Below are 22942 nucleotides of genomic sequence, written 5' to 3'. Positions count from 1 at the left end.
TTCTTGTGCCCAGTGCCCCTCAAAACCCAATCTGCCCCTGGGGCAAGAAGTCAGGGCAGTTACAGGGAGGCAGGCCATTCTTGTTGCCTGAGTCATCCCAGCAGGTGCTTGGGTGGTGATTCAACACCACTCCAGGTGAGAAAACTTAAACTCTCCCAACTCCAGCCCCCAAACAAAGGTTTCTCCACACACATTTTATCTTCAAACTTTAGTCAGAGTCTGAAGGCAGGGAGCCAGGAACCCCAGAACAACTCCCCTGGGGTTGAGAGATCAGTGACATGGATGCTGGAAGAAAAAAAAGGTCTGATTCCAGGGCAGGAAATGAGGGCTGGACATCAAGGTCCCACTCTGCCCAAGACCCAGCCCAAGCCCCAGGCCTCAGGTAATCCGATTAAGCAGCCAGTCTTGGCTCTTGGCTCTTGGCAGGAACAGTTCCAGCTTGGGCAGCCCTACCTAGCCAGCTGTGACTCAGGTACAGGAGTGGCCCAGCTCCCTCCAGCAGCAAACTTGGGGGGAGGAGAGAAGCAGCAAGACAAAAGCCACTCTCCTCGACCAGGAGGGTACCTGGGCCAGGGAACTTAAGACTGTCCAGAATTCCCAAAGTAGACCATCTTTGGAACACTAGAGCCAGATGCTGAGAAACAGAAGGCAAGGTCCAGGACAGATCAGTCAGGAAAACAGCTGGACCAAACTGGGCACAAGGAAGACACAAGAACCAGAGAGCCGTTTGGATTTTTTAATTCTCTTTTTAAATACTGTACAGTGAAAAATAAATACGCCTTCTCATCCACCAGATAAGGTTGGTCCCCCTTCCCCTGGGGGACCTTGTCACCCCCTTCATACACACCCCTGGTTCTACTCCAAAACCTTCCCCATGCCTCCCACCCACTTAAACCCTTACTATCCCCGTCTTCCACAGTGATGAGGCCCCAGAAATCGGGGGTACAGGATGGTAGGAGGGATAGCAGGGGAACCCCCCTGAACTGTCAAATCTGGGTGGGTCAAGAAGCACCCCGCACCAAAGGCGGAGAATGGGGGTGTTCAGAGAGAGATTGGGGCTTTAGAGGATAAAGGCACATCCAGTCTGATGGGGAAGGAAAGGCTCCCCTCACCCTGGGGTAGGGTGGACAAGAGGGAGGTGGGTATGACCCTGTTACACACCCTCCACTAGCTCCTGGAGGTTGGGGGGGGGACCCAAGCTTCTGTGCCACCCCCCTCCCCCCTAGATAAGAGCAGCTCCAGCGCAGGTCAGTCGGGCCTGTGAGGGCCATGGTGTTGGGCAGCAAGCGAGATGGAGAAGGGAGGGATGCAGGCTGGAGGTTTTATGAAACCCCATTCACCAAACTACCCAACTCCAGGGGAACGGAGAGCTCCCCATTCTCTGAGGGGCCCTTAGGAAGCTTGCTGACAGAGTCACCCTGAGGGGAAAGTGGGAAAGAAAATGGAGAGGAAAAAGTGGTCAGTAGAAATTCAGGGAATGACATTCCCTACCATCCTAGCACTCCTGGCATCTGGTGACCCAGGGATTGGTCCTTGAACTAAGTCACTCTCAGTGGGACCCATAAAATATGAACCAATCTTTCCTGGAAACTTATTTCAAATTTTCCACTATTCTAAATATAGTCTAAACTCCATCAGACATAGTCTTCTCTGCCCTTTAGCAAGAGATTTCTTTGTGAAATTTCTTGTGTCCCTTGCCCCTAAAGAACAAAAAAGGGGGGAGGAGTAAATTACATCTTGCTTGCCTACCTTCTTCTGTCCTGAAAGAGAGTCCTCTAAGGGTTTAGTGCGCTCCAGGGTTGGCCGCTGGCGGCTCTGAGACTCTGCTCGGGAGATATAGTCAGCCACAGTCACTGGGGAAGGCAGAGGACCAAGAGTTTCAGAAGGAACCCAGGTATCCAGCCCCTAGATACCCAATGAACCCCAACCCCTGGTTATCATAGGGTAGGAGGCATCCCATTCTCAGCTCTAAGAAAAGATGCTGGTACCCAGTGTTAGCTGACCTGGTTGGCGGTCTCCACTGACAGAACCATCAGTACGGTTACCGCGGTTACGGCGGCGGCGGCTCCTATTTCGACGCTGAGGTCTGGACTCATCTTCTGTGGGGCAGGGGAAAATTCAAACTATGCATCCAAACTCCCATCCCTCAGTTCTTGCCCAGCTCTAATTTTTAAACACCCCTTACCCAAGCCATTTTCTGTCGTGCTAAGCCCATCAGATTCCAGGCCTCCATCCATGATAGTCCTGTCTTCATCAGTGCGCCGGCGGCGGGAGCGGCGCCGCCTGGCACTTGCTGGGGGGGGTTCCCCAGGCTCTGAATCAATTGGCGGCTCTGGTTCAGATGTGTCCAGTAGGCTGTAGGGATTACTGTCTGGATCCTTCAGCACTGGTTAGAGAAGGAACAATTGGGAGTCAGGTGCCCACCAACTTTCCCTTTGTCCTACATTCACAAACCCAGCTGTCTGGTACTAGTACCTGAGCTAATAGATGAAGAGTTGTATCTCGAAGTAGGCCGGGGAGCAGGTGGAGGTCCCCTACCCCGGCCCCCAATTGGCCGCCTCCGGCTTTCTTCCCCCCGGGTTGGGGGATCTCGATCTCCTGTCCCAGCTCGAATAGGCTCTTCCCTCTTCTCAGACTCGGTCTCAGAAGCTGTAGATGGGTCTGAGCTGGGGCCTAAAGAACACAGGGAGTTGAATCAAGTCACTCCCCCCGCCCAGTCCCAGGGTCCATCACCGTCCCCAAACTGGAAGACTTCTTCTCACTCACCAGTCCCCCAGCCACTGTCATCTCCATCACCCTTTCCTCAATCTTCCACTCAGACCTTTGCCTCTCCTCGCAAGCCCCACCACTGTTCGCCTCCCTCTCCCATAGCTTTCTTACCATAGGCAGGACCACCTGTCCTCCGGCCCCGGCCACGGCCCCCATAGCTGCCCCCATAGGTTCGTGTCGTATGCAGGGAGGAGGAGCTCTCATCCGTGGTATATCCAGCTTTGTCACTGCCTCCGGGGCCCCGCCCACTCCCAGGAGGGCGAAAGCCCAGCCCAATCTGCCGAAGTTGTTCATCAATTTGTAGCCTCTCTAAGCGAAGTTGTTCCACCTCCTGGTTGGGTAAAGAATGGAGGGAGATATGGAAGGAAGAATAAGTTTAAGATCAATGAACAGTTTCCTTTCATGTTTCTCTGCCCCAACCATCCCTACATATCTTGACTCTCAGGAATGTAAGAAGGCAGGCATTGGTTAAATAAAAAATATTCTGGGATCCAACCCCACAGCCCCAAGTTCCCACCCAGTAGTTTCTATTCTACTCAGAGACAAACTGGGCACAATCCTAACTCGATCCACCAGCAGTCTTCGCCCCCTTGCTAGACTCAGATCTTTGCTCTCCCAGGTTTCTAGCTTGGGTACCTGCAGGTAGGAGAGGTGATATTCCAGCAGAGCCTGAGCATTGCTGATATTCTCTCGAGTGCCAACAAATATGAAGGGAACCATTCCCTGGAGAATAGAGGGAAAGGCAGATGGATTAGAAGGAGAGTCAAATGGAAGTATTAACTCTACCCTATCTCCCCTAGAAGCCCAACCAATGGGATCATTGACACACACACACACACACACACACACACACACACAGAGGGAGGGAGAGAGAAAGAGAAAGAAAGAGGAAGAAACACCAATTTTGCTGTTCCACTTACTTATGCACTCCTTGGTTGATTCTTGTACGTGCCCTGACCGGGGATCCAACCCACAACCTTGGCATATGGGGATGACTCTCTAACCAACTGAGCTACCAGGCCAGGGCCCAATGCAATCTTTCTGGCTCTACATTGAGGGGGAAACAAATGCTCTACCCCCAACCCCACCCCCCCAGAAATCCCAGCCCTCAGAGAATGGCTTTGGGAGCAATCCCATCTACTTCTTGGACACCCATCTCTAGGCATAGTTGCCCATACCTCCTCCCTGGGGTTCTTCTTGTCGTTATCACCTTCTACTCGAACCCTCACCACACCAGATTTATCCACGATCTCCTGGATTACTTTTCCATTCTTTCCAATCACTTTGCCTGAATGGGTAAAGGAGAATTTAGACCTTTTTTTTTTTAAGGAGAGAAAGAAGAGTCAAAACAGTTAAGATAAAGTCTTTCAGCTTCTGTCTGTAGATTTTGTTTAATACTCTATTGTGGCTACTTTCCTATTGAGTTTTCACAGGACAAAATATTACAATCCCTAGAAATCTGTTCTTCCATTTTTGTCACTCCTAGTATAGGTCATTCTGTCCTTATGAAACTAAAGTCCATAGGGAGGTGCCAAGCCCAGAATCACTTAAGAGAATTTCACTTCTGGCCCCCCACTGTATTCTCTTTTATAATATATACACACCCCCAACTCACCAACCAGGTTCCTAGGCACTTGCACAGAGTCCTCAGAAAACTCAAGGTAGCTTCGGGCCTGTCGGCATGCCTCTGGAGTCTAAGAAGAGTGGGGAGTCATTACTAAAACAGAGAACATGGGTCTCAAACAATAATCTTTCTGCCACTCTTCCTTCATCTTTGGAAAAATTACTACCACCAAAGTCAGGGAGGGATATAAACATGACTCAGGTTTCCTTTCTACTTCACCCTCTCTTTTCTGTATCCCCTGAGAGATCTAGAAAACAGACATCTTTTGCTGACCTCCCCGTAGATGCGGAAAGTACAGGTCTCTTCACCCAACTCAATGGCAGTCACCCCAGGTACTTTTCGGGCCTGCTGGATGTTGGCACCATGAGTCCCAATTGCCAGTCCCATCAGGTCTTCTCGCACTGTGAACTCCTCTTGGAATGCTGCTGCCAACTGCTTACTGGTCTGAAAGGAAAAGGCACTGTAGGAATCATAATGGCGGAATCTCAGAAGACCTGTCCCAGGCACCTGACGCTTTGCAAGCCAGAACCACCCTGGAGTGTGCCGCCATCAGAACCTGTGTGGAAAATTCAGGAACTTTAAATTCCACTCCTACCTTCCAAATACCAATGGCTTAGGGGAAAGGGGAGAAAATGAGAGCAGAGTTTGGGCTTGGAGCCACCAAAGTTCTGGATTTAGCTCTACCACTATCTGGTTGTGTGATCCTAAACAAAACACACACACTGTGCCTCCATTCTGTCATCTGCTAGATGGTTACACCTGGCCCGCCCCATCACCAAACAATCAAGAAGATTAAATAAGACTGGTGAGAGAGAACTTTTCACAAGGCAAATGCAAGTCTAAGAAACTATGACTATTACTTAACCAAACTAATATCAATTCCCAAAATAAACACTGAAAAGTTGAGCAGAAAGCAACAGGTTAAGAAAAGCATAAAAGGAGCCTATGGAACACCATACTACTTCACTTCTTTTTTTTTTTTTCAGACAAAAAATTTTAATTTAATTTTATTATTATTATTGTTTTTTTCAGTTGATCAGTAGCCTAGCCAGGTTCTCTAGCCTAGTTCTAGCCAGGATCTCCAGCCAGGTTCTCTACTTCACTTCTTAACCAGTCCTTTGTGGGATCCCTGGGTACAAAAGACAGAAAGGCAGGAAAGATTCTAGAAGAGCCCTAACCGGTTTAGCCCAGTGGATAGAGCGTCGGCCTGCGGGCTCAAGGGTCCCAGGTTCGATTCCGGACAAGGGCATGTACCTTGGTTGCGGGCAACATCCCCAGTAGGGAGTGTGCAGGAGGCAGCTGATCGATGTTTCTCTCTCATCGATGTTTCTAACTTTCTATCCCTCTCCCTTCCTCTCTGTAAAAAATCAATAAAATATAAATTAAAAAAAAGATTCTAGAAGAGAGAGTCTTAGGTAAAAAGCACCAAATAGGAAAGATATCTAAAGGGGACATTCCCAAATTACAATCCATGACTTCCTGCTTCCAAAACAGATGAGATTGCCGAAACCGGTTTGGCTCAGTGGATAGAGCGTCGGCCTGTGGACTGAGGGGTCCCAGGTTCGATTCCGGTCAAGGGCATGTACCTGGGTTGCGGGCACATCCCCAGTGGGAGATGTGCAGGAGGCGGCTGATCGATGTTTCTCTCCCATCGATGTTTCTAACTCTCTATCTCTCTCCCTTCCACTCTGTAAAAAATCAATAAAATATATTTAAAAAAAAAAACAAAAACAAAAACAAAACAGATGAGATTGAGTTATAGCAAGGATTTACACTAGACAAGAAGAGAAGGCTGGATAAAATAACGAAGTTGGGTGTTCAAAATAACTTAGGGAGGGAGAGGAAAGGATCTAACTGGATTTACAAGTATCTTCTAGAGAAGTATACCAAGGGTGTTATATTGTTTTATTATCCTTTATATATTCAATATTTTAATAATAATTTTAAAAAAACAAAACACAAGCCCTGACTGGTTTGGCTCAGCGGATAGAGCATCGGCCTGCGGACTGAAGGGTCCCAGGTTCGATTCTGGTAAGGGCACATGCCTGCGTTGCAGGCTCAATACCCAGTAGGGTGTGCAGGCGGCAGCTCATCAGTGGTTCTCTCTCATCATTGATGCTTCTCTCTCTCCCCACCCCCTCTCCCTTCCTCTCTGCAATCAATAAAAAATATATTAAAAAAACACAAGATTTCTCAAAACCAAGAGCATGTCCTGATTCTTAAGACCTTGCACCTATGGTTAACTTAGCTATCTGGTACACTTTACCATACAAATCAACACAGCCAAGTCCTAGAGGAGTTAAATATTCTACCTTTGTCACCAGGAAACCTGTTCATGGAGAAATGAAGCAGATGTAGTTTTTATTATCTGGAGGTAATGGTGAATTTTTATTTACTTATTTTTAAATATATTTTTATTGATTTTTAGAGAGAGAAGAAAAGAGAGGGAGAGAGAGATAGAAACACCAATAATGAGAGAGAATCAGCTGCCTCCTGCACACCCCCTACTGGGGATCAGCCTGCAACTCGGGCATGTGCCCTGGCCGGGAATCAAACCAGCAACCTCTTGGTTTCTGGATCGATGCTCCACTGCTGAGCCACACCGACCAGGCAAATTTTTAACTGCAGTGCCCTGAATAGCATCCCTAGAAAAGTGAAAGATTACCATGATCCAGAATTTGCACAGGCTCAGAGAAAAGCTCCCAAAAAGACCAGTTTACTTGATAAATGGAAATGCATATTCAAATACAAACACATACCCTACTCATTTAGAATGGAATAATACCTAAGAAAAGGAAATGTAACCATCATAAGATGTGAGAGCTCAATTCTCAGAAATACACTGGTGGGCAAAAGATTTACAGTTGCAATACAAATAATATGAATAACTTTTGCATAGTCACAACTGTAAACCTACTTTTGCCCACCCCTATATTTTAGTCTAACCTCATTGTCACAAATGAAGATAAAAGTTCAGTAAAATAAAATGATTTGCCAAAGGTCGATTATTTGACAAAGCAAGACTTAGGATCCCAAGTTCAGCTGTCTTTCCAGTGTACAAATGGTTCTCAAATATATCCCTCAAAGTGTTTTGGTTCTGAGGTAATTTGAGGGATGCCAGTAGAAGAAAACACCCGCTCCACTGCTCTGATTGATGTTTTATGCCCTGTGCTTTCAAGTAAGTATATTTCACTTAATCAGAGTCCCATGGCTCAAAAAGAGTTTGTAAACAACTGTACTATAACATGATGGAGCTCTGTCATCTGGAGGAGTCTGGGATAAAATAGCAGATCAGGTATAATGGCCCACAAAGGCCTTCGTCTTTGTGTTCTGTAAACATAAGAACATGAGTAAAGGATGGGACAAGGGAGGAGGATAATAATCCTATCCTATCTAATAAAAGACAAAAAGGGGGAATTAACCGTACCTCCGCTACGCTTCCCATTGGCTAATCAGTGAGATATGCAAATTAACTGCCAACAAAGATGGCGGTCGGCAGCCACGCAGCTGAAGCAAGCAGGAGGTTTGCTTGCTCCAGTGATGGAGGAAGCCAAGGTTCTCTGCCTGCCACGGCCCGGCTCTGAGCTCCAAAAGCAACAGCTCCAAAAGCAACAAAGTTTCAATTATAGAAGCTAAACAAACCCCAGATACCTGCTTTCAGCCAGCTGCGGCCTCAGAGCTGGGAGCGCCAGTGACGGCAACAGAGTTTCAATTATACAAGATAAATAAATCCCAGAATTAAAAAAAAAAAGAAAAAAAGGAGAGGCTGGGAGCTTCAGTCACAGGCCAGCCTGAAAACGGCCCTCAGCCCCTCACCATGACTGGCCAGGCACCCCAGTGGGGACCCCCACCCTGAAGGGGGTGTGGCCAGCCTGAAAACAGCCATCAGCCCCTCATCCAGGCTGGCCAGACACCCAAGCGGGACCCCCACCCTGATCCGGGACACCCTTCAGGGCAAACCAGCCAGCCCCCACCTGTGCACCAGGCCTCTATCCTATATAGTAAAAGGGTAATATGCAAACTGACCCTAACAGCAGAAAGACTGGGAATGACTGGTCACTATGACACACACTGACCATCAGGGGGCAGATGCTCAATGCAGGAGCTGCCCTCTGGTGGTCAGTGCGCTCCCACATGGGGGAGCTCTGCTCAGCCACAAGCCAGGCTGATGGCTGCCAGTACAGCGGTGGTGGTGGGAGCCTCACCTCCCTCCTCAGCAGCGCTAAGGATGTCTGACTGCAGCTTAGGTCTGCTCCCCGCTGGCAAGTGGACATCCCCCAGGGGCTGCCAGGCTGCCAGGGGGATGTCTGATTGCCAGCTTAGGCCCAATCCCGCCAGGGAGCAGGCCTAAGCCAGCTGGTGGTCATCCCCCAAGGGGTCCCAGACTGTGAAAGGGCACAGGCCGGGCTGAGGGACCTCCACCCCCCTGAGTGCACAAATTTTTGTGCACCGGGCCTCTAGTCCTATATAATAAAAGGCTAATACACAAATTATCCATCAGGAGTTTGACTGCTTGCTATGATGTGCACTGACCACCAGGGGTGGCGCGGAATGAAGGAAGGCCCCAGCCGGCAGCCGGCAGCAGGGGGAAGGCAGGCTCCAATCAGCCCTGATCACCGGCCAGGCCTAGGGACCCAACCTGTGCACAGATTTCAAGCACTGAGCCTCTAGTACCAATATAACAGCAGTAAAGAGTAAAGCCAAAATCTACCTCTAGGTGTTTCGTAGCTTCTTCATTTCGAGACATGAGTAGCAGTTTAGTGCGCAGGCTTCGAAAATGCATATCACCCAGCAGGGATGCACGCTTCACAGGGGCTTCTGAGGTTGACTGGGAATAAACCAACGAAGTCATTAAAATTGACTCTGAGGCCCTAGCTGGTTTGGCTCAGTGGACAGAGTGTAAGTCTGCGGACTAAAGGGTCCTAGGTTCAATTATGGTCAAGGGCACATGCCTGGGTTGTGGGCTTGATCCCCAGTAGGGGGCATGCAGGAGGCAGCCAATAGATGATTCTCTCTCATCATTGATGTTTCTATCTCTCTCTCCCTCTCCCTTCCTCTCTGAAATCATTAAAAATATATTTTTTTTAAAAACTGACTTTGAATACATACTCGGGGAGAGCCAGCAACTGGGAATCAGGATGTCTGGTCTCTGGACAAGGGTGGGAGTTAAAAAATAAAGCTAGGGAAGAGGAAAATCATTGTCAGCCTCACAGGGTGTACTCTCTGGGTGCCTAAGGGGAGAGATTTTAGCCAGCAGACACAGGTGAGAACTGTACAGTCTATTTTTTAGAGTTTAAATATACAAGAGAGGGTCCCAGCCCAGACTGCAATATAAGGACCAGGTTTAAAAAAATAAATGTTGCCCTAGCCAGTTTGGTTCAGTGGATAAAGCGTTGGCCTGCGGACCCAAGGGTCCCGGGTTAGATTGCGGTCAAGGGCACGTACCTCAGTTGCAGGCTCCTCCCCGGTTCAGGCCCTGGTCGGGGACGTGCAGGAGGCAACCAATCGATGTGTTTCTCTCACATTGATATTTCTCTTTGTCTTTCCCTCTTTCTCCTGCTCTAAAAATCAATGGAAAAATATCCTCTGGTGAGGATTAAAAAAAATTTTTTTAATTCAAGGTCTGACATAGGAAGACTAAGGAAAGGTAGGGCTACCTAGGCACACAGAGGTCAGGAGCAATAAGTCCTCTCTGACAAATAAATATAAGCACATTTTAGCTCCTCCATTTCTACAAAGAAGTTAAAACGGGAGAAGGAAAAATTGCTGAAAGGGTTTACACGAATAAACTCACCAGGATGAAAAGCTCACTATTTGTAATGTTGAGAAAGATGCAGTTCGCTCCCAACGCTTTCTTAAACTCTTTGTGAACATTTTCATTGGAACAGCTGCAGAGAAAGAGAAGTGTTCAGAGGGCAGAGTGTAGAGTGCAGGCAAAGGTTCAGGAGAGCCCTGGTTGGTGGTTCAATGGTTAGAGCGCACCAAAGCATCGGGGGTTTAATTCCCGGTCAAGGGCATATACTTAGGTTGCAGGTTCATCCCCAGCCCCATTCGGGGCATGAGCAGGAGGCAACTAATCGATGTGTCTTGTTTTTATATTTCTTTCCTTCTTTCTCTCTCTCTCTCCCCCCGCCCCACACCAACCCTCTCTTCACTCTCTCTAAAAAATAAATAAATAAATGGAAAAAATATCCTCAGGTAAGGATTAAAAAAAAAGGGGTGGGGGGTGCGTTTTAAGGGATGAAGAAAAACAAGAACTGGGAGCAAGAAGGGCTCTAGAGGGCGAAGGGAACAACAGACAAGACTGAAACTGGGAGAAATAGGGCAGAAATGAGGGCTGTAAAGAGAGCCTGGGCCCACCACTACTCCCGACATCCCTAACACTTACGCTTCTCTCAGATCCTCAGGAACAGCCATGGTAACCTTGAAGAAGCTGCCTTTGGTTGCAAGGGGATTGGGATTAACCGGCCGAAGTCGTTCCAGGGTGACAATCTCATTGTAAGTGGCATCACAAGCAGCATATTCAATGACATAGAACTGACCAAAGGAAAGAGGAAAAGTTGTTGGATGACCTGAGTTTCTACCTCCCACCTTTCAATAACTAAAATATTTGTTTCAGCAGTTCTCCAAGGGCCTTCACAATCACTCACATCTCCCTTCATCATCCGCACCCGGGCCAGCCACCAGCCACAAGGCTCTTGCTCATTGGCTCGAGAATAAACCTGAAGGGAAGATAAAAATAAAAAAGATACTGAAGACCATCCACAAACATCAAGAATGGAATAAGCATTAAAATACTTGGGAGGTATCCTTAAACCAAGATAAAAGAAACTGGAGGAAGGAGCTGCTAATTAGAAATCAGAGAGCATTAGAATTTACATGCTGCTACAATAAATGAAAGGTAAATAATCCTCTGAAACTAGGAAACTCCCTGAGAGTTTGGTTGTTCACAACAGAAACGGGCAGGGAATTGCTGCATTTCACTTGTCCATAGACTACCTGGCTGGATGTAGTAGCTTAGCTTGGGGAGTAAGGAGAGTTAACCAACCAGGAAGGAGCCTAGGATACTGATATCAGGGTAAGGGTGATGCAGTGAGAAAAATGAAATTTAGAAAGGGTGGACTCCATGGACCTTACCTCCACCTCATCCCCTTCTGTGATCTCCTTATTATAGTCAGCTGGAGGTGGTAGCCGCACATCCCCAAAAGGAATTTGTCTCTCACTCTGCCAGCTGCAAATGAAACGGTGATATGAAAGCTATTCAGGCTAATGTGGTTGCCCATTTCTTCAGGATTAGGTTATTGCCTCAAATTGCTGGGCAATTTCTACCTTCCCTGGCGATGAGAGGCTAAACCCCAGGCCTTGCTCCATAATGGTATCTTCCATCTCTTGCTACCATCTAAATACTGGGTCAAATGCTCCCCTGCCCTCACTAAATTTTAGCCCTTTCCTCTCCTTCGATCCATATAAAGTTGCCCACCCAAACCCTTGGCTATCCCCTACCTATTTGTCTCATGGGATTCAGCCACGCCCTCTTCAGGAGAACCCTGGTTGGTGGTTCTCCTTCTAGGACCTAATATGCTAGATTCTCTATTCCCGGGGTCTTACTTGTTTTCAAAGAAGATGGTGACAGAGTCTTCATGGACATCCTTCACAAAGCCCTAGAATAAATTTTAAAACAAAGTAAAAAAAAAAAAGAAAATAATAATTTACCACTATCTTAGCCATTAAGGGAACAAAGACATTGAGAGGCCCTTAAAAATATAGTTTTAGATGGGGACACAAGCAATCTAAAGACAGGGCCAGAAAAAAGCTGTACTGGAGAAAGAATATGAATATTGACGTAGAGATAAAGGAGTGATATCAGCATGGAAAGAAATGTGGCAAAATCCACAAATAAGATGAGACAGAAAGTAGAGGGGGGCAAATCACTTGTATCAAAACAGCCTGGAAGCCCTAGCTGGTTTAGCTCAGTGGATAGAGCATCAGCAGTTCTATTCTAATAAAGGGCTTGGTTGCAGGCTCCTCCCTGACCTGGGCCCTGGTTGGGTCGTGTGTGGGAGGCAACCAATTGATGTGTTTCCCTCACATGGAAGTTTCTCTCTGTCTTTCCCTTTCTCTTCCACTCTGCCTAAAAATCAATAGAAAAATATCCTCAGGTGAGGATTAACAAAAACAACAACAAACAAAAACCAGCCTGGAAACTGGTGGTCTACTATGGCTACCACAGGGGACTTCCTATCTGTCTGATTTCTGTTGTGCTGAGTAGCTTGCCAGAATTCAATTAAAATACCAACAACATTCAGCAAGGCTAAGAATATCCCATGAGACAGCGTGAGGCTGTCCTGGAACACCTAGAGGACATCAGGATCTGCCAAGAAGAGAGAAGGGTCTAGCTCCCCCATAGAGCAAGAGACCTGAGCACACTTGGTGCCTTGATGCCCAGGTCTTAAGAGAATAAACAGAACATTGGAAAAATCAAAAATGATAAACACAATTTACAGAAGAAAAAATTAGAACTTAAGAGATGTGAGATTTCTGAATGCTAGACTGTAATACTGCTAAGCATTTGAAAAGAATAATAAAATTTGTAGAAGACCCCAATCTTAAGATCATGATAAGGGAGAACGGGGATGAGTAAATAGCTGGTCTACCTCCTACTTTCTATGTCCTCACTGCAGATGCCAAAGCTATGTGTCCTATGCTCCCAATTTCTGTACCTTCTCTTCCTATTTTCACATACTCAAAATTAAGGACAGTTAATTTTTATAGTCCAATTCATTAATTTTTAATTTTATGACTGAGCTTTTGGTTTCTTGTCTAAGAAATCTTTGTCTAACCTAAGACCACAAAGGTATATGTTTATGTCTTCTAGAAGTTTTATAGTTTTTATTTTACATTTAAGTTTATCGTCTATTTTGAGTTAAATTTTGTATATGATGCAAGATTATTAATAACAAAGTTCATTTTTTACTTAAAGAGAATTGCCTTTAACTTCTGTGAAAAATCAGGAAATGTGCCCTAGCCAGTATGGCTCAGTTGGTTGAGCATCGTTCCATGCTCACTGGTTTGATTCCCAGTCAGGCATATGCCAGGTTGCAGGTTCGATCCCCAGTAGAGAGCGTACAGGAGGCGAATCAATGTTTCTCTCTTTGATGTTTCTCTCTCTAAACTCAATAAAAAACATTAAAATTTTTTTTAAATAAAAAAATAATCAGGAAATGCAATTAATGTATGACAGAAAGTAGATGAGTGATTGGTGGAAGACTTGTGGGAGTGACAGGAACTGTTCATTATCCTGATTGTAGAAATGGATTATTATCCTATCTAATAAAAGAGAAACATGGTAATTGGCATACGACTGCTACCCTTCCCATTGGCTAATCAGGGTGATATGCAAATTAACTGCCAGCCAAGATGGCGGCCGGCAGCCAGGCAGCTTAAAGTGAACATGAGGCTTGCTTGCTTCAGTGATGGAGGACAGCAACGTTCCCCGCCTGCGGCTGCCGGCCTCTGAGCTGCAACTCTAAGCAACTATGTTACAAATATAGAAGCTAAACAAAACCCTAGAAACCTGCTTTAGTTGCCCGGCTTCATCCAGCAGGATTGCAACATTGTTTCGAATAAGAGCTGGAGACAAGCCGAAACCAGTTTGGCTCAGTGGATAGAGCATCGGCCTGCGGACTGAGAGGTCCCAGGTTCGATTCCGGTCAAGGGCATGTACCTGGGTTGAGGGCATATCCCCAGTAGGAGATGTACAGGAGGCAGCTGATTGATGATTCTCTCTCATCAATGTTTCTAACTCTCTATCCCTCTCCCTTCCTCTCTGTAAAAAATCAATAAAATATATTAAAAAAAAAAAAAAAAAAAAAAAGAGCTGGAGACAAGCCTCAGGGCTAAAGCTGGCCCAGAATAAAAAGAAAAAAGAAAAAAAGGAGCGGTTGGGAGCTTCTGTCACCCGCCAGCCTGAAAACAGCCCTCAGCCCCTCACCCAGACTGGCCAGGCACCCCAGTGGGGACCCCCACCCTGAAGGGGGTGTGACCAGCTGCAAACAGCCATCATCCCCTCATCCAGGCTGGCCAGGCACCCCAGTGGGGACTCCCACCCTGATCCGGGACACCCTTCAGGGCAAACCAGCCGGCCCCTACCCATGCACCAGGCCTCTATCCTATATAGTAAAAGGGTAATATGCCTCCCGGCACCGGGACCAGCGTGACAGGGGGCAGCGCCCAAACCCCCTGATTGCCCTGCGGCTCTGTGTGTGACAGGGGGTGGGGCCACAACCTCCCTATCGGCCCTGCTCTGTTCATGACAGGGGAAGGCGCCCCAACCCCCTGATCAGCCCTGCTCTGTGCCTGATAGGGGGGAGCTCCCCAACCCCCTGATTGCCCTGCGGCTCTGTGTGTGACAGGCTGCGGTGCCCCAACCCCCTGATCGGCCCTGCTCTGGTGTGTGACAGGGTGCGGTGCCCCAACCCCCTGATCTGCCCTACTCTGTGAGTGACAGGAGGGAGCTCCCCAAACCCCCTGATGGGCCCTGATCTATGCATGACAGGGGGTGGCGCCGCAACCTGCCCATCGACCCTGCCTTGAATGTGACAGGGGGCGGTGTCCCAACCCCCCAATCGGCCCTACCCTGAGCGTGACTGAGGGTGGCATCGCAACTTCCCGATCTGCCCTGCTCTGTGCATGACAGGGGCGGCGCCCCAACTCCCCAATCAGCCCTGCTCTGAGCCCGACCAGGGGCTGCACCTAGGGATTGGGCCTGCCCTCTGCCACCCGGGAGCAGGCCTAAGCCAGCAGGTCGTTATCTCCCGAGGGGTCCCAGACTGCGAGAGGGCACAGGCCGGGCTGAGGGACACCCCTCCCTTCCCCCCGAGTGCACAAATTTTTGTGCACCGGGCCTCTAGTCCTATATAATAAAAGGCTAATATGCAAATTGCCCCCACGGGCAAGAGTTTGACAGACCGGGAGTTAGACATGCGCTGACCACCAGGGGGTGGCGTGGAACATGACGGGTATCAGCAACGTGCACCGGCCATGGGCAGCAGTGAATGCACTGCCAGTCCCAATGACCCCTGACAAGAGCGGGACCGTGGCGGGATGATGGAGCAGGTGAGCGGGTGGCACCAGGCCAAGGCAGGTGTGAGTAGGGGCCCCGATCACCCTGCAAGTCACCCCACAGATCAGTCCTGACTGCCAGCCAGGCCTAGGGACTCTACCCGTGCACAAATTTTGTGCACCAGGCCTCTCTACCTCTAGTGTGTGTGTGTGTGTGTGTGTGTGTGTGTGTGTATATGTTTATATATTTGTATCTATACATATGTTAAAACCTAACAAATTGTACAATATAGATATATGTACTTCATTGTACGCCAATTACACCTCAATAAAGCAGTTAAAAAAATTAGAGGATTCAGCCTGGCTGGACTGGCTCAGTTTCCTGTGCACTGAAAGATTGCCAGTTTTATTCCTGGTTGGGGCACATGCATGGGTTGCAGGTTTAACCCCTGGTCTGGGAGTATACAGAAGGCAGCTGACTGATTCTCATTCTCTCTCTCTCTCTCTCTTCCAATCTCTATGCATGTATTCAGGTAAGGATTTAAAAAAAAAATTTTAGGGGGTTCCAGCTTTGGTGTGACTCAGAGCATCATCCATACACTGAAAGGACCCAGGTTCAATTCCCAGTCAGGGCACATATGCAGGTTTCAGGCTGACCAATGTTTCTCTCTCACATCAATGTTTTCCTTTCTTTCTCTCTCTAAAATCAATGAAAACATCCTCGAGTGAAATATTTTTTTCTTAATTAGGGGGTTCAAAAGGCTATTCCTAAACTTTGCAGCTAGGGACAAAAGATTAGGAGAGAAAACACCAAAAACACACATTGTATCACTCCCACCTCACAGAACTAATCAATCATAAACACTTATTATATTGCTGTTTCCTTATGGTGGGAAAATCTTAACCTAAATTTCACTTTTAAAATATTTTTTTTTTATTGATTTTAGAGAGAGGGAGAGGGATAGAGATAGAACCAGCAATGAGAGAGAAACATCATTGGTTGGCTGCCTCCTGCATGCCCCCCCCCCACCCCAATGGGGATTGAGCCCTCAATCCAGGCATGTGCCCTAACCAGGAATCGAATGGGAGATCTCTTGGTTCCTGGGTCAACACTCAACGGCTGAGTCACACCTGTGGGGCTAAATTTCACTCTTAATACAAGCCATCTCTCTTCTTTCAGATTGGATCTTATTATGGAACCTTACTGCTACCCAAGGCATTAGTACTACTGGTACTATCTGGCCCCTTCCTTATCCATGCTTTAACTCTTTTCTACTCTTCATTCAGCTCCATCAATGCCCACTCCTACTATTCCCCATTCAAGTCTTCTGAAGCATTTTTATTCCTCACTACTTGCATGAGTCCCTCTTCCTTTTCAGTTCTTCTCTTAGCTCCTTAAGTTTCCTCCTCTGTCATCCACTAAAAAAAGTAGATTTTAAATAACTGTATCCCAGCCCTAACCAGTTTGGCTCAGTGGATAGAGCATTGGCCTGCGGACTGAAAGGTCCCAGGTTCAATTCCAGCCAAGGACATGTACCTTGGTTGCAGGCACATCCCCAATAGGGAGTGTGCAACAGGCAGCTGATTGATGTTTCTCTCTCATTGATGTTTCTAACTCTCTATCCCTCTCTCTTCCTCTCTGTAAAAAAATCAATAAAATATATTAAATAAATAAATAAATACTGTATCCTGCCCTAGCCAGTTTGGCTCAATGGATAGAGCGTCAACCTGTGGACTGAAGGGTCCTGGGTTCGATTCCAGTCAAGGGCACATGCCTGGGTTGTGGGTTTGATCCCCCAAGAAACATCAACCGGTCTCTTCAGCTGACTTCATTCAATTCTTTATCCAAAATGTTTATCTCCAAGCTTTAGAAATAGTTTATAAAGAGAGTTAGCTATTCTCAAAACATTTTAGGGGTGAGATAAAAGGAGTGGAAGAGATAGAAGAAAATTACTTGCCTACCTCTTTTGTAAAGAGATAACCACGCCTAGATATACCTATTCACAAAGTATATGCCTAAAGTTCTAACCCAATTCTTCTCCAACATATCAGAGTTGACCCTCAGGTGGAGGTAGCAATGACACCCTGGTTTTTCTAGGTACCATGATCCCCAAAGCCGATCAATGATTAATGTAGAAATCAGAATGGAGTTTTCCCTCACATTACTCAGCAATTCAACCAAATGTCATTTACTCTTATATTTCCAGGGTCTTTTTCCTTCAAACATTCTCCAAGTTTTTACCTTAACTCCATTCATATTTCATTCCAGTCTCTGCTCCTTAATTCCACCAACATCCCCCTAGTTTTTTCCTCCAAATATACTAGTGGTAGACAGTGAGATCCCAGTTCAGCTTAATGCATGCTCATTGGGAAGATAAGCAGGTGAGTCTCCAAAGGATATCTCAATTCAGTGGCTATGGCATATTCTGGCTTTGGTTAATAGAGCCTAGGACTAGACAGAAGGAGAAAGAGCCCTAGGTTCTTAGGTACTTTAGTTTCCTCAACATCTAAAAGATATGAAATTGATCTTGCCTTCAACCTATCTTCTAGTCCTGGGCTCTCAAAAGAGAGGGAGTTCTAGCAGAAAAGCAATAAGGGTCTGGATAAAAACCATGTGTTGAAGCTGAGAAAAGAATGGGAATTAGGATTTCCAGGGAAGGTCTGGAAAGTTGGATGATTGCCCTGGAAGGTGAACAGATATTTCATTTAGGAGAGTATAACTGAAAGAATAAAATACATTAAATTCTGACAGAAAAGAAAGAATTGACAAAAATAACTTAGATCCCAAACCTGACATTTTCAGTTCTTTCATGGTAGATCAAAAATAGGACCAATTCTGAGAGCAGAAAAGGACCTTCCCAAATTTACAGTTCCAGAAGCAATGTACACACTCCTTGACCCACACACTAAAGTATGCTGAGTCACGAATATTAAATCAGTAGCAAGGTCAGAATGGGTAAGTATATGGCACTGAAAGCTGAAGAAAAATTAGTCTGAATTTAGGGATTTTTTGTTGTTTTTAACTAGGGCATGGGGCAGAAAATTCTAAAGTGGCCAGAATAAAAAAATCTGCATTACCTGGCTTTGGCTCAACTCTAATCTCTACTCCCTGATTCAAAGTATCCTGTCCCCCAATTCACCAAGTCTACCATTGCCATAGCCACCAAGAGAAAAGGGCAAGATTCAGAAAAGAGGTTTTTCTACTGGGTACGTATGTAGACAGGGAAACATCCCCCTTCCCAGCTGTCTCACAGTTCATTTGAACTGGATACCAATCTTTCCCAGCTGTGCTTGGCTCCCATGCTTCCTAGAACAAAAGCAAACATCATATCTTCATCTCAGACTCAATTTAAGAAACTAAGAATCTGGGGGTGGAAAGACCTAGGTAAAAGGATAAGATACTGGGGGAAATGGGGCTAAAATCTTATGAGTAAGGGTACTATAACAAAAGTAATGCAAGTTTTGGGGAAAAGTATGAGACAAATGTACTCTCAGAATCAGAAAGGAATTAGAGATTTTGCCAAAGAAAACAGAAATGCTATGGAGGCAGCCTAGAAGAAAAAGTCCCATGAGTTAGAAAGAATGCAGAAAAAAATGACAAGAGATCAGCTGGGAGCTTCCTTCAGACACTGAATAAGGTGGTTCCTGGGGATTACACAGGAATATAGAAATATCAGGATAAAAAGGCAAAGACTTAAAGAGAGAATGTGATAGATAAATATGGGTACCCACAGGCACTGAATATAAAGAAATATGGCCTGGCTGGTATAGCTCAGTGGTTGGGCATAGACCCATGCAACGAAAGGCTGCTGATTCGATTCCCAGTCAGGGGACATGCCCAGGTTGCGGACTCGATCCCCTGTGAGAGGTGTGCAGGAGGCAGCCAATCAATGTTTCACTCTCACATCAATATTTCTCTCTCTCCCTCTCCCTCCCTCTCTCTCTCTAAAAATCAATTTTTTAAAATCTTAAAAAAAGAAATCTGGTGAGGGTAGTAAGAGAGAAATAGGCATTTGGAGTGGGTAAGGAATGACTACGCTGAACTTATCAATTGAAGCTGGGGTAGAAACCTTCCATTCCAAGGGCAAACAGGAGACCCTTTCCATGGTAAGATATGACTTCACAGGGAAGGAGTTGGAGAAAGTCATTTCCAAGGGCAGGAAGGTGGAGAGTTCTATTATGGGATAAAGGCTTAAGAGGAAGTGAAGGAAATGCAGCTCTTCTCACAAGTGATGTTATCAGGAGATATCTCTGCTCTTGCTCCTCAGGGTAAAATAAAAGAATAAGACAGGAATCAAAAGCCTGAGCATAATTCCAAGCATAAAGTCCAAAATGTTTCAAAATAACAAGTCACACAAAGAAAAAATCCTGAGACAAGAGGAGTCTTTTCCTGGCTTAATCTAAAAGTTAAAAAAATGTCCTAGAAAGTGGATTCAGGACAAAGAAGGTGGTAGTGAAAGAAGTTCAAAAGAACCAAAATCCTGGGAAAGGGCAAGATAGTCCCCTTCTTCAAAAAAGGCTTTATCAGTCCGGCCAGCATGGCTCAGTGAGCGTTGACCTATGAACCAGGAGGTCACGGTTTGATTCCCGGTCAGGGCAGGGCACATGCCTGGGTTGCAGCTCGACCCCCAGTGCGTGTGCAGGAGGCAGCCAATCAATGATTCTCGCTCATCATTGATGTTTCTATCTCTCTCCCTCTCCCTTCCTCTCTGACATCAATAAAAATAAATTATTTTAAAAAGACACATCAGATTCCCAAATTCGGAGAGTTGGCCATAAGTCTTCTAGAAGTGGAAATCCTTAAGAAGATAAACGGAATCCTCATGAATCCCCCATCTCTTTTACAGACCTTAAATATCAAACTTACATTCCTCAAGATGAAGAAACTATATGAATGACTTCAATGTATCTGAGATCAAAGTAACATGATGAAGACAAATCCATCCTTGGCTTAGAATGGTAGACCAGCTAGCTCTCGGATAAAGGGGTGGGGTGGCATACTTGTGCAAAGATGCCACCTTCTGGCTAAGAGGCAACTTGACTGGTACAATCCACAGTTCCCGAGGTCAAAGATACCAAATGTCACAGACTTTGACAATTTATCCTTCCGTGGGTCGGGAACAGAAATGTAAGATGAAAGTGGGGTGCCTTCCAGCGCCAGGAGGTAAAGGCCTCTGGAGGAAGATAGGTAAAAGGATACAATGTAGAACGGCCTTCCCATGGGGGCTACGGAAAAAGAATAAAGAGAATTCTCCATGTGCTTGGACTGTGGGGAAATGGGATTCAAGTCTAAGGCATGTCTCCTACGAGGACACCGGTGAAGTCAGCAGACACTGGGCAAAGGGGGTCTGGGGAGTGGGAGGGCCAACCCAAGCACAGTGATGGCCTGATGCCCCTTCTCTCTGGGATGGGGTGAGGCAGGTGTGCCAGAAGGGCCCAAAAGAAGAGGATGGGATAAAGTTCCGGAGGTCTCCCCAGGAGGCTGCGGGTGGGAGCCGGGTCTGCGGCTCGGAGGACTCGGCTCGGCAGCTCGATCCCGCCCCCTCTTCCTCGCTCAGGCCCGGGGTGCGGGCCGAGGAAAGGTGTCCCGGGCCGGTGCGCCGTCTCACCTTGTAGAAGGCCCCGTTGGAGCCGCGCACCTCGACGGGCAGTCCTGGTTCCACGTCTCCCCCCGAGGCCAGGCTGCCCATGGCGCCGCCGCCGCCTCCGACTCCCCCGACGACGGCTGCAGCAGCGGTCTGAGGACGGGCCGGCCCAGGCCCCCGGCGCTTCCCCGGAGGAGGAGCTGGAGGGGGAGCCGCGGGGGGCGGGAGCCGGGCCGGCCCCACGGCGGCCCTGCCACAGCCAACGAGCAGGGGGCCGGAGCCGGGCCGCTCCCGGTCCGCCGCCACCGCCTTGGTCTCCGCCACCGTGAGAGAGACGGCCGCCGCCGCCGCTGCCTTCGTCACCTCAGCTTCCGCCCGCCGCCACCCCCGCTGCTGCCTCTGTCGCGGGACCCGCTTCTGCCGCTGCCGCTCCACGGCCTCCACCTCCCCCTGCCACCGCCGCCTACTGCGCAGGCGCGCGGGGCACCCGCCCGCCGCGCGCGGGGCCCTGAGGACCACGGCGCAGGCGTCAAGGCTGGCGACTCAGCTCGCGCTCATCAGCGCCTCATAGATACCACACTCCCTTTGGCTCTCTCACGCCCCCTCGCGGTCCCTGACTGGCGCTTGCGCAGAAGGAGATTGGCGCTCTTTCTTCGCCACCCCACCACTCGAACACCCCCATATCTTCCTTTCCCCGCCCCACAACACTGAGAACTAACCAATCACGGGGAGGGAGGGGCCACGCTCACTCAATTGGATTGGATTTCTGCTGCTCTGGCCAGACCACACCCACTTCACTGTGAGCTCCAACAGGCTTGGACGCATTAGGGATGCGCATGCGTCTGAGTGGCTGCTTGGTCACTTTCCCCACCTTTGTCTTTCTTGGTGCGCACGCTCCAAAGCAAAAAAAGAGGAGGAGTCGGAAAAGCAAATAAATAAATAAATTAGTGTCCCACGCGCATGCCCTGAGCTTTATATACATATCGACTCTTTTAAGCTTCAATAACTGTGCAAGCGACCTTCTTGCCTTGAGAAGATTCTGATCCTACATATAATGAAAGGTTAAAGAATAATTTCAAAACAAACCCGAAAGGTGAATGCCACCTAGCTCAGTACAAGATGTGATAAATTTAAATGCTGGGGAACTTCAAAATAGAAAGCATTGTCATGGAATAAGGATAGAAGCGAGAACATTTCAGATCCTTGAATTAAGAAATTTAGATAAAAGTGAATAAAATAGCACAGAAATTAGAATCGTGTTGTGCATTTAATCACTTACCAAATATTTATTAAGCCCACACTGTGTCCCAATCACTGTGCTAAGTGCTAGGGATACAAAGACAAGGTGTGGTCCCTGATCTCAAGGAATTTATGTATTGGGCAAGTGGCAAACAAGTTTTAACAAATAACAAATTTCATAGGTTCAACAGAAGACGTGATGGTGATAAAGACTCAGCATGGAGGGAATCCCAAGGAGACAAAGATCATTGTTATTCAGAGCAATCTGGGAAGACCACTGCCCCAGAGGTGATGCAGACTAAGTTGAGGGTTCAGTAGGAGCTTGTTAGAGAAGAAGCGCGCAGTAAGAATATTCTGGAGAAAACAAGGAATTCACCGTGCAGAGAGCAGAAAGAGCCTGTCCTTTGGGGAATGGCAACTAATTCAAATAGTATTGGCTTAAACTAAGGAGCTGCAAAAAGTTTAATTGTGCAGGATTTCAGATCAGTTTACGAAGAATGGCTTTTACTTTATCAGTAATGGAGAGCCACTGAAAGATTCTAAGCCACATACACTTTATAACTGTGGAAAACAGATCGAAGAGTAAGAGTGGTCCTGAAGGTGGTGAGACCTGTAAGGAGCCATTGCAGGTAAGAAAGATGCTGTGGACCTACATGGATCAGGG

General features: G+C 47.2%; 1 protein-coding gene across 1 annotated transcript; it reads right to left on the bottom strand.

The window, feature by feature from the left end:
- Nucleotides 1-722: 722 nt before the first annotated feature.
- On the bottom strand, nt 723-21503 carry FXR2 (FMR1 autosomal homolog 2). The gene is made up of 17 exons (XM_081109660.1): nt 21064-21503; nt 12002-12054; nt 11531-11624; nt 11044-11115; nt 10782-10930; nt 10188-10281; nt 9105-9221; nt 4667-4837; nt 4385-4463; nt 3948-4057; nt 3406-3492; nt 2881-3100; nt 2476-2673; nt 2186-2386; nt 2004-2099; nt 1750-1853; nt 723-1418 (listed from the first exon to the last, which is right to left on the bottom strand). Exons 1-17 carry the CDS (start codon nt 21142-21144, stop codon nt 1323-1325), a joined length of 2022 nt encoding a protein of 673 aa, XP_080965786.1. The 5' UTR covers nt 21145-21503; the 3' UTR covers nt 723-1322.
- Nucleotides 21504-22942: the final 1439 nt, after the last annotated feature.

Source organism: Myotis nattereri (genome assembly GCF_964212035.1).
Source record: "Myotis nattereri genome assembly, chromosome: 16".
NCBI lineage: Eukaryota > Metazoa > Chordata > Mammalia > Chiroptera > Vespertilionidae > Myotis > Myotis nattereri.
Note: the sequence above shows the minus strand (reverse complement) of the source record. Positions and strands in the feature narration are given on the sequence as shown.

Coding starts and splice junctions, on each gene's coding strand:
- FXR2 (XM_081109660.1), bottom strand. CDS start 21,144: ATGGGCAGCCTGGCCTCGGGGGGAGACGTGGAACCAGGACTGCCCGTC. Junction 4,464..4,666: donor CTTTCCGCATCTACGGGGAG/GTCAGCAAAAGA, acceptor CACTCTTCTTAG/ACTCCAGAGGCATGCCGACA. Junction 1,419..1,749: donor CTCTTTCAGGACAGAAGAAG/GTAGGCAAGCAA, acceptor CTTTCCCCTCAG/GGTGACTCTGTCAGCAAGCT.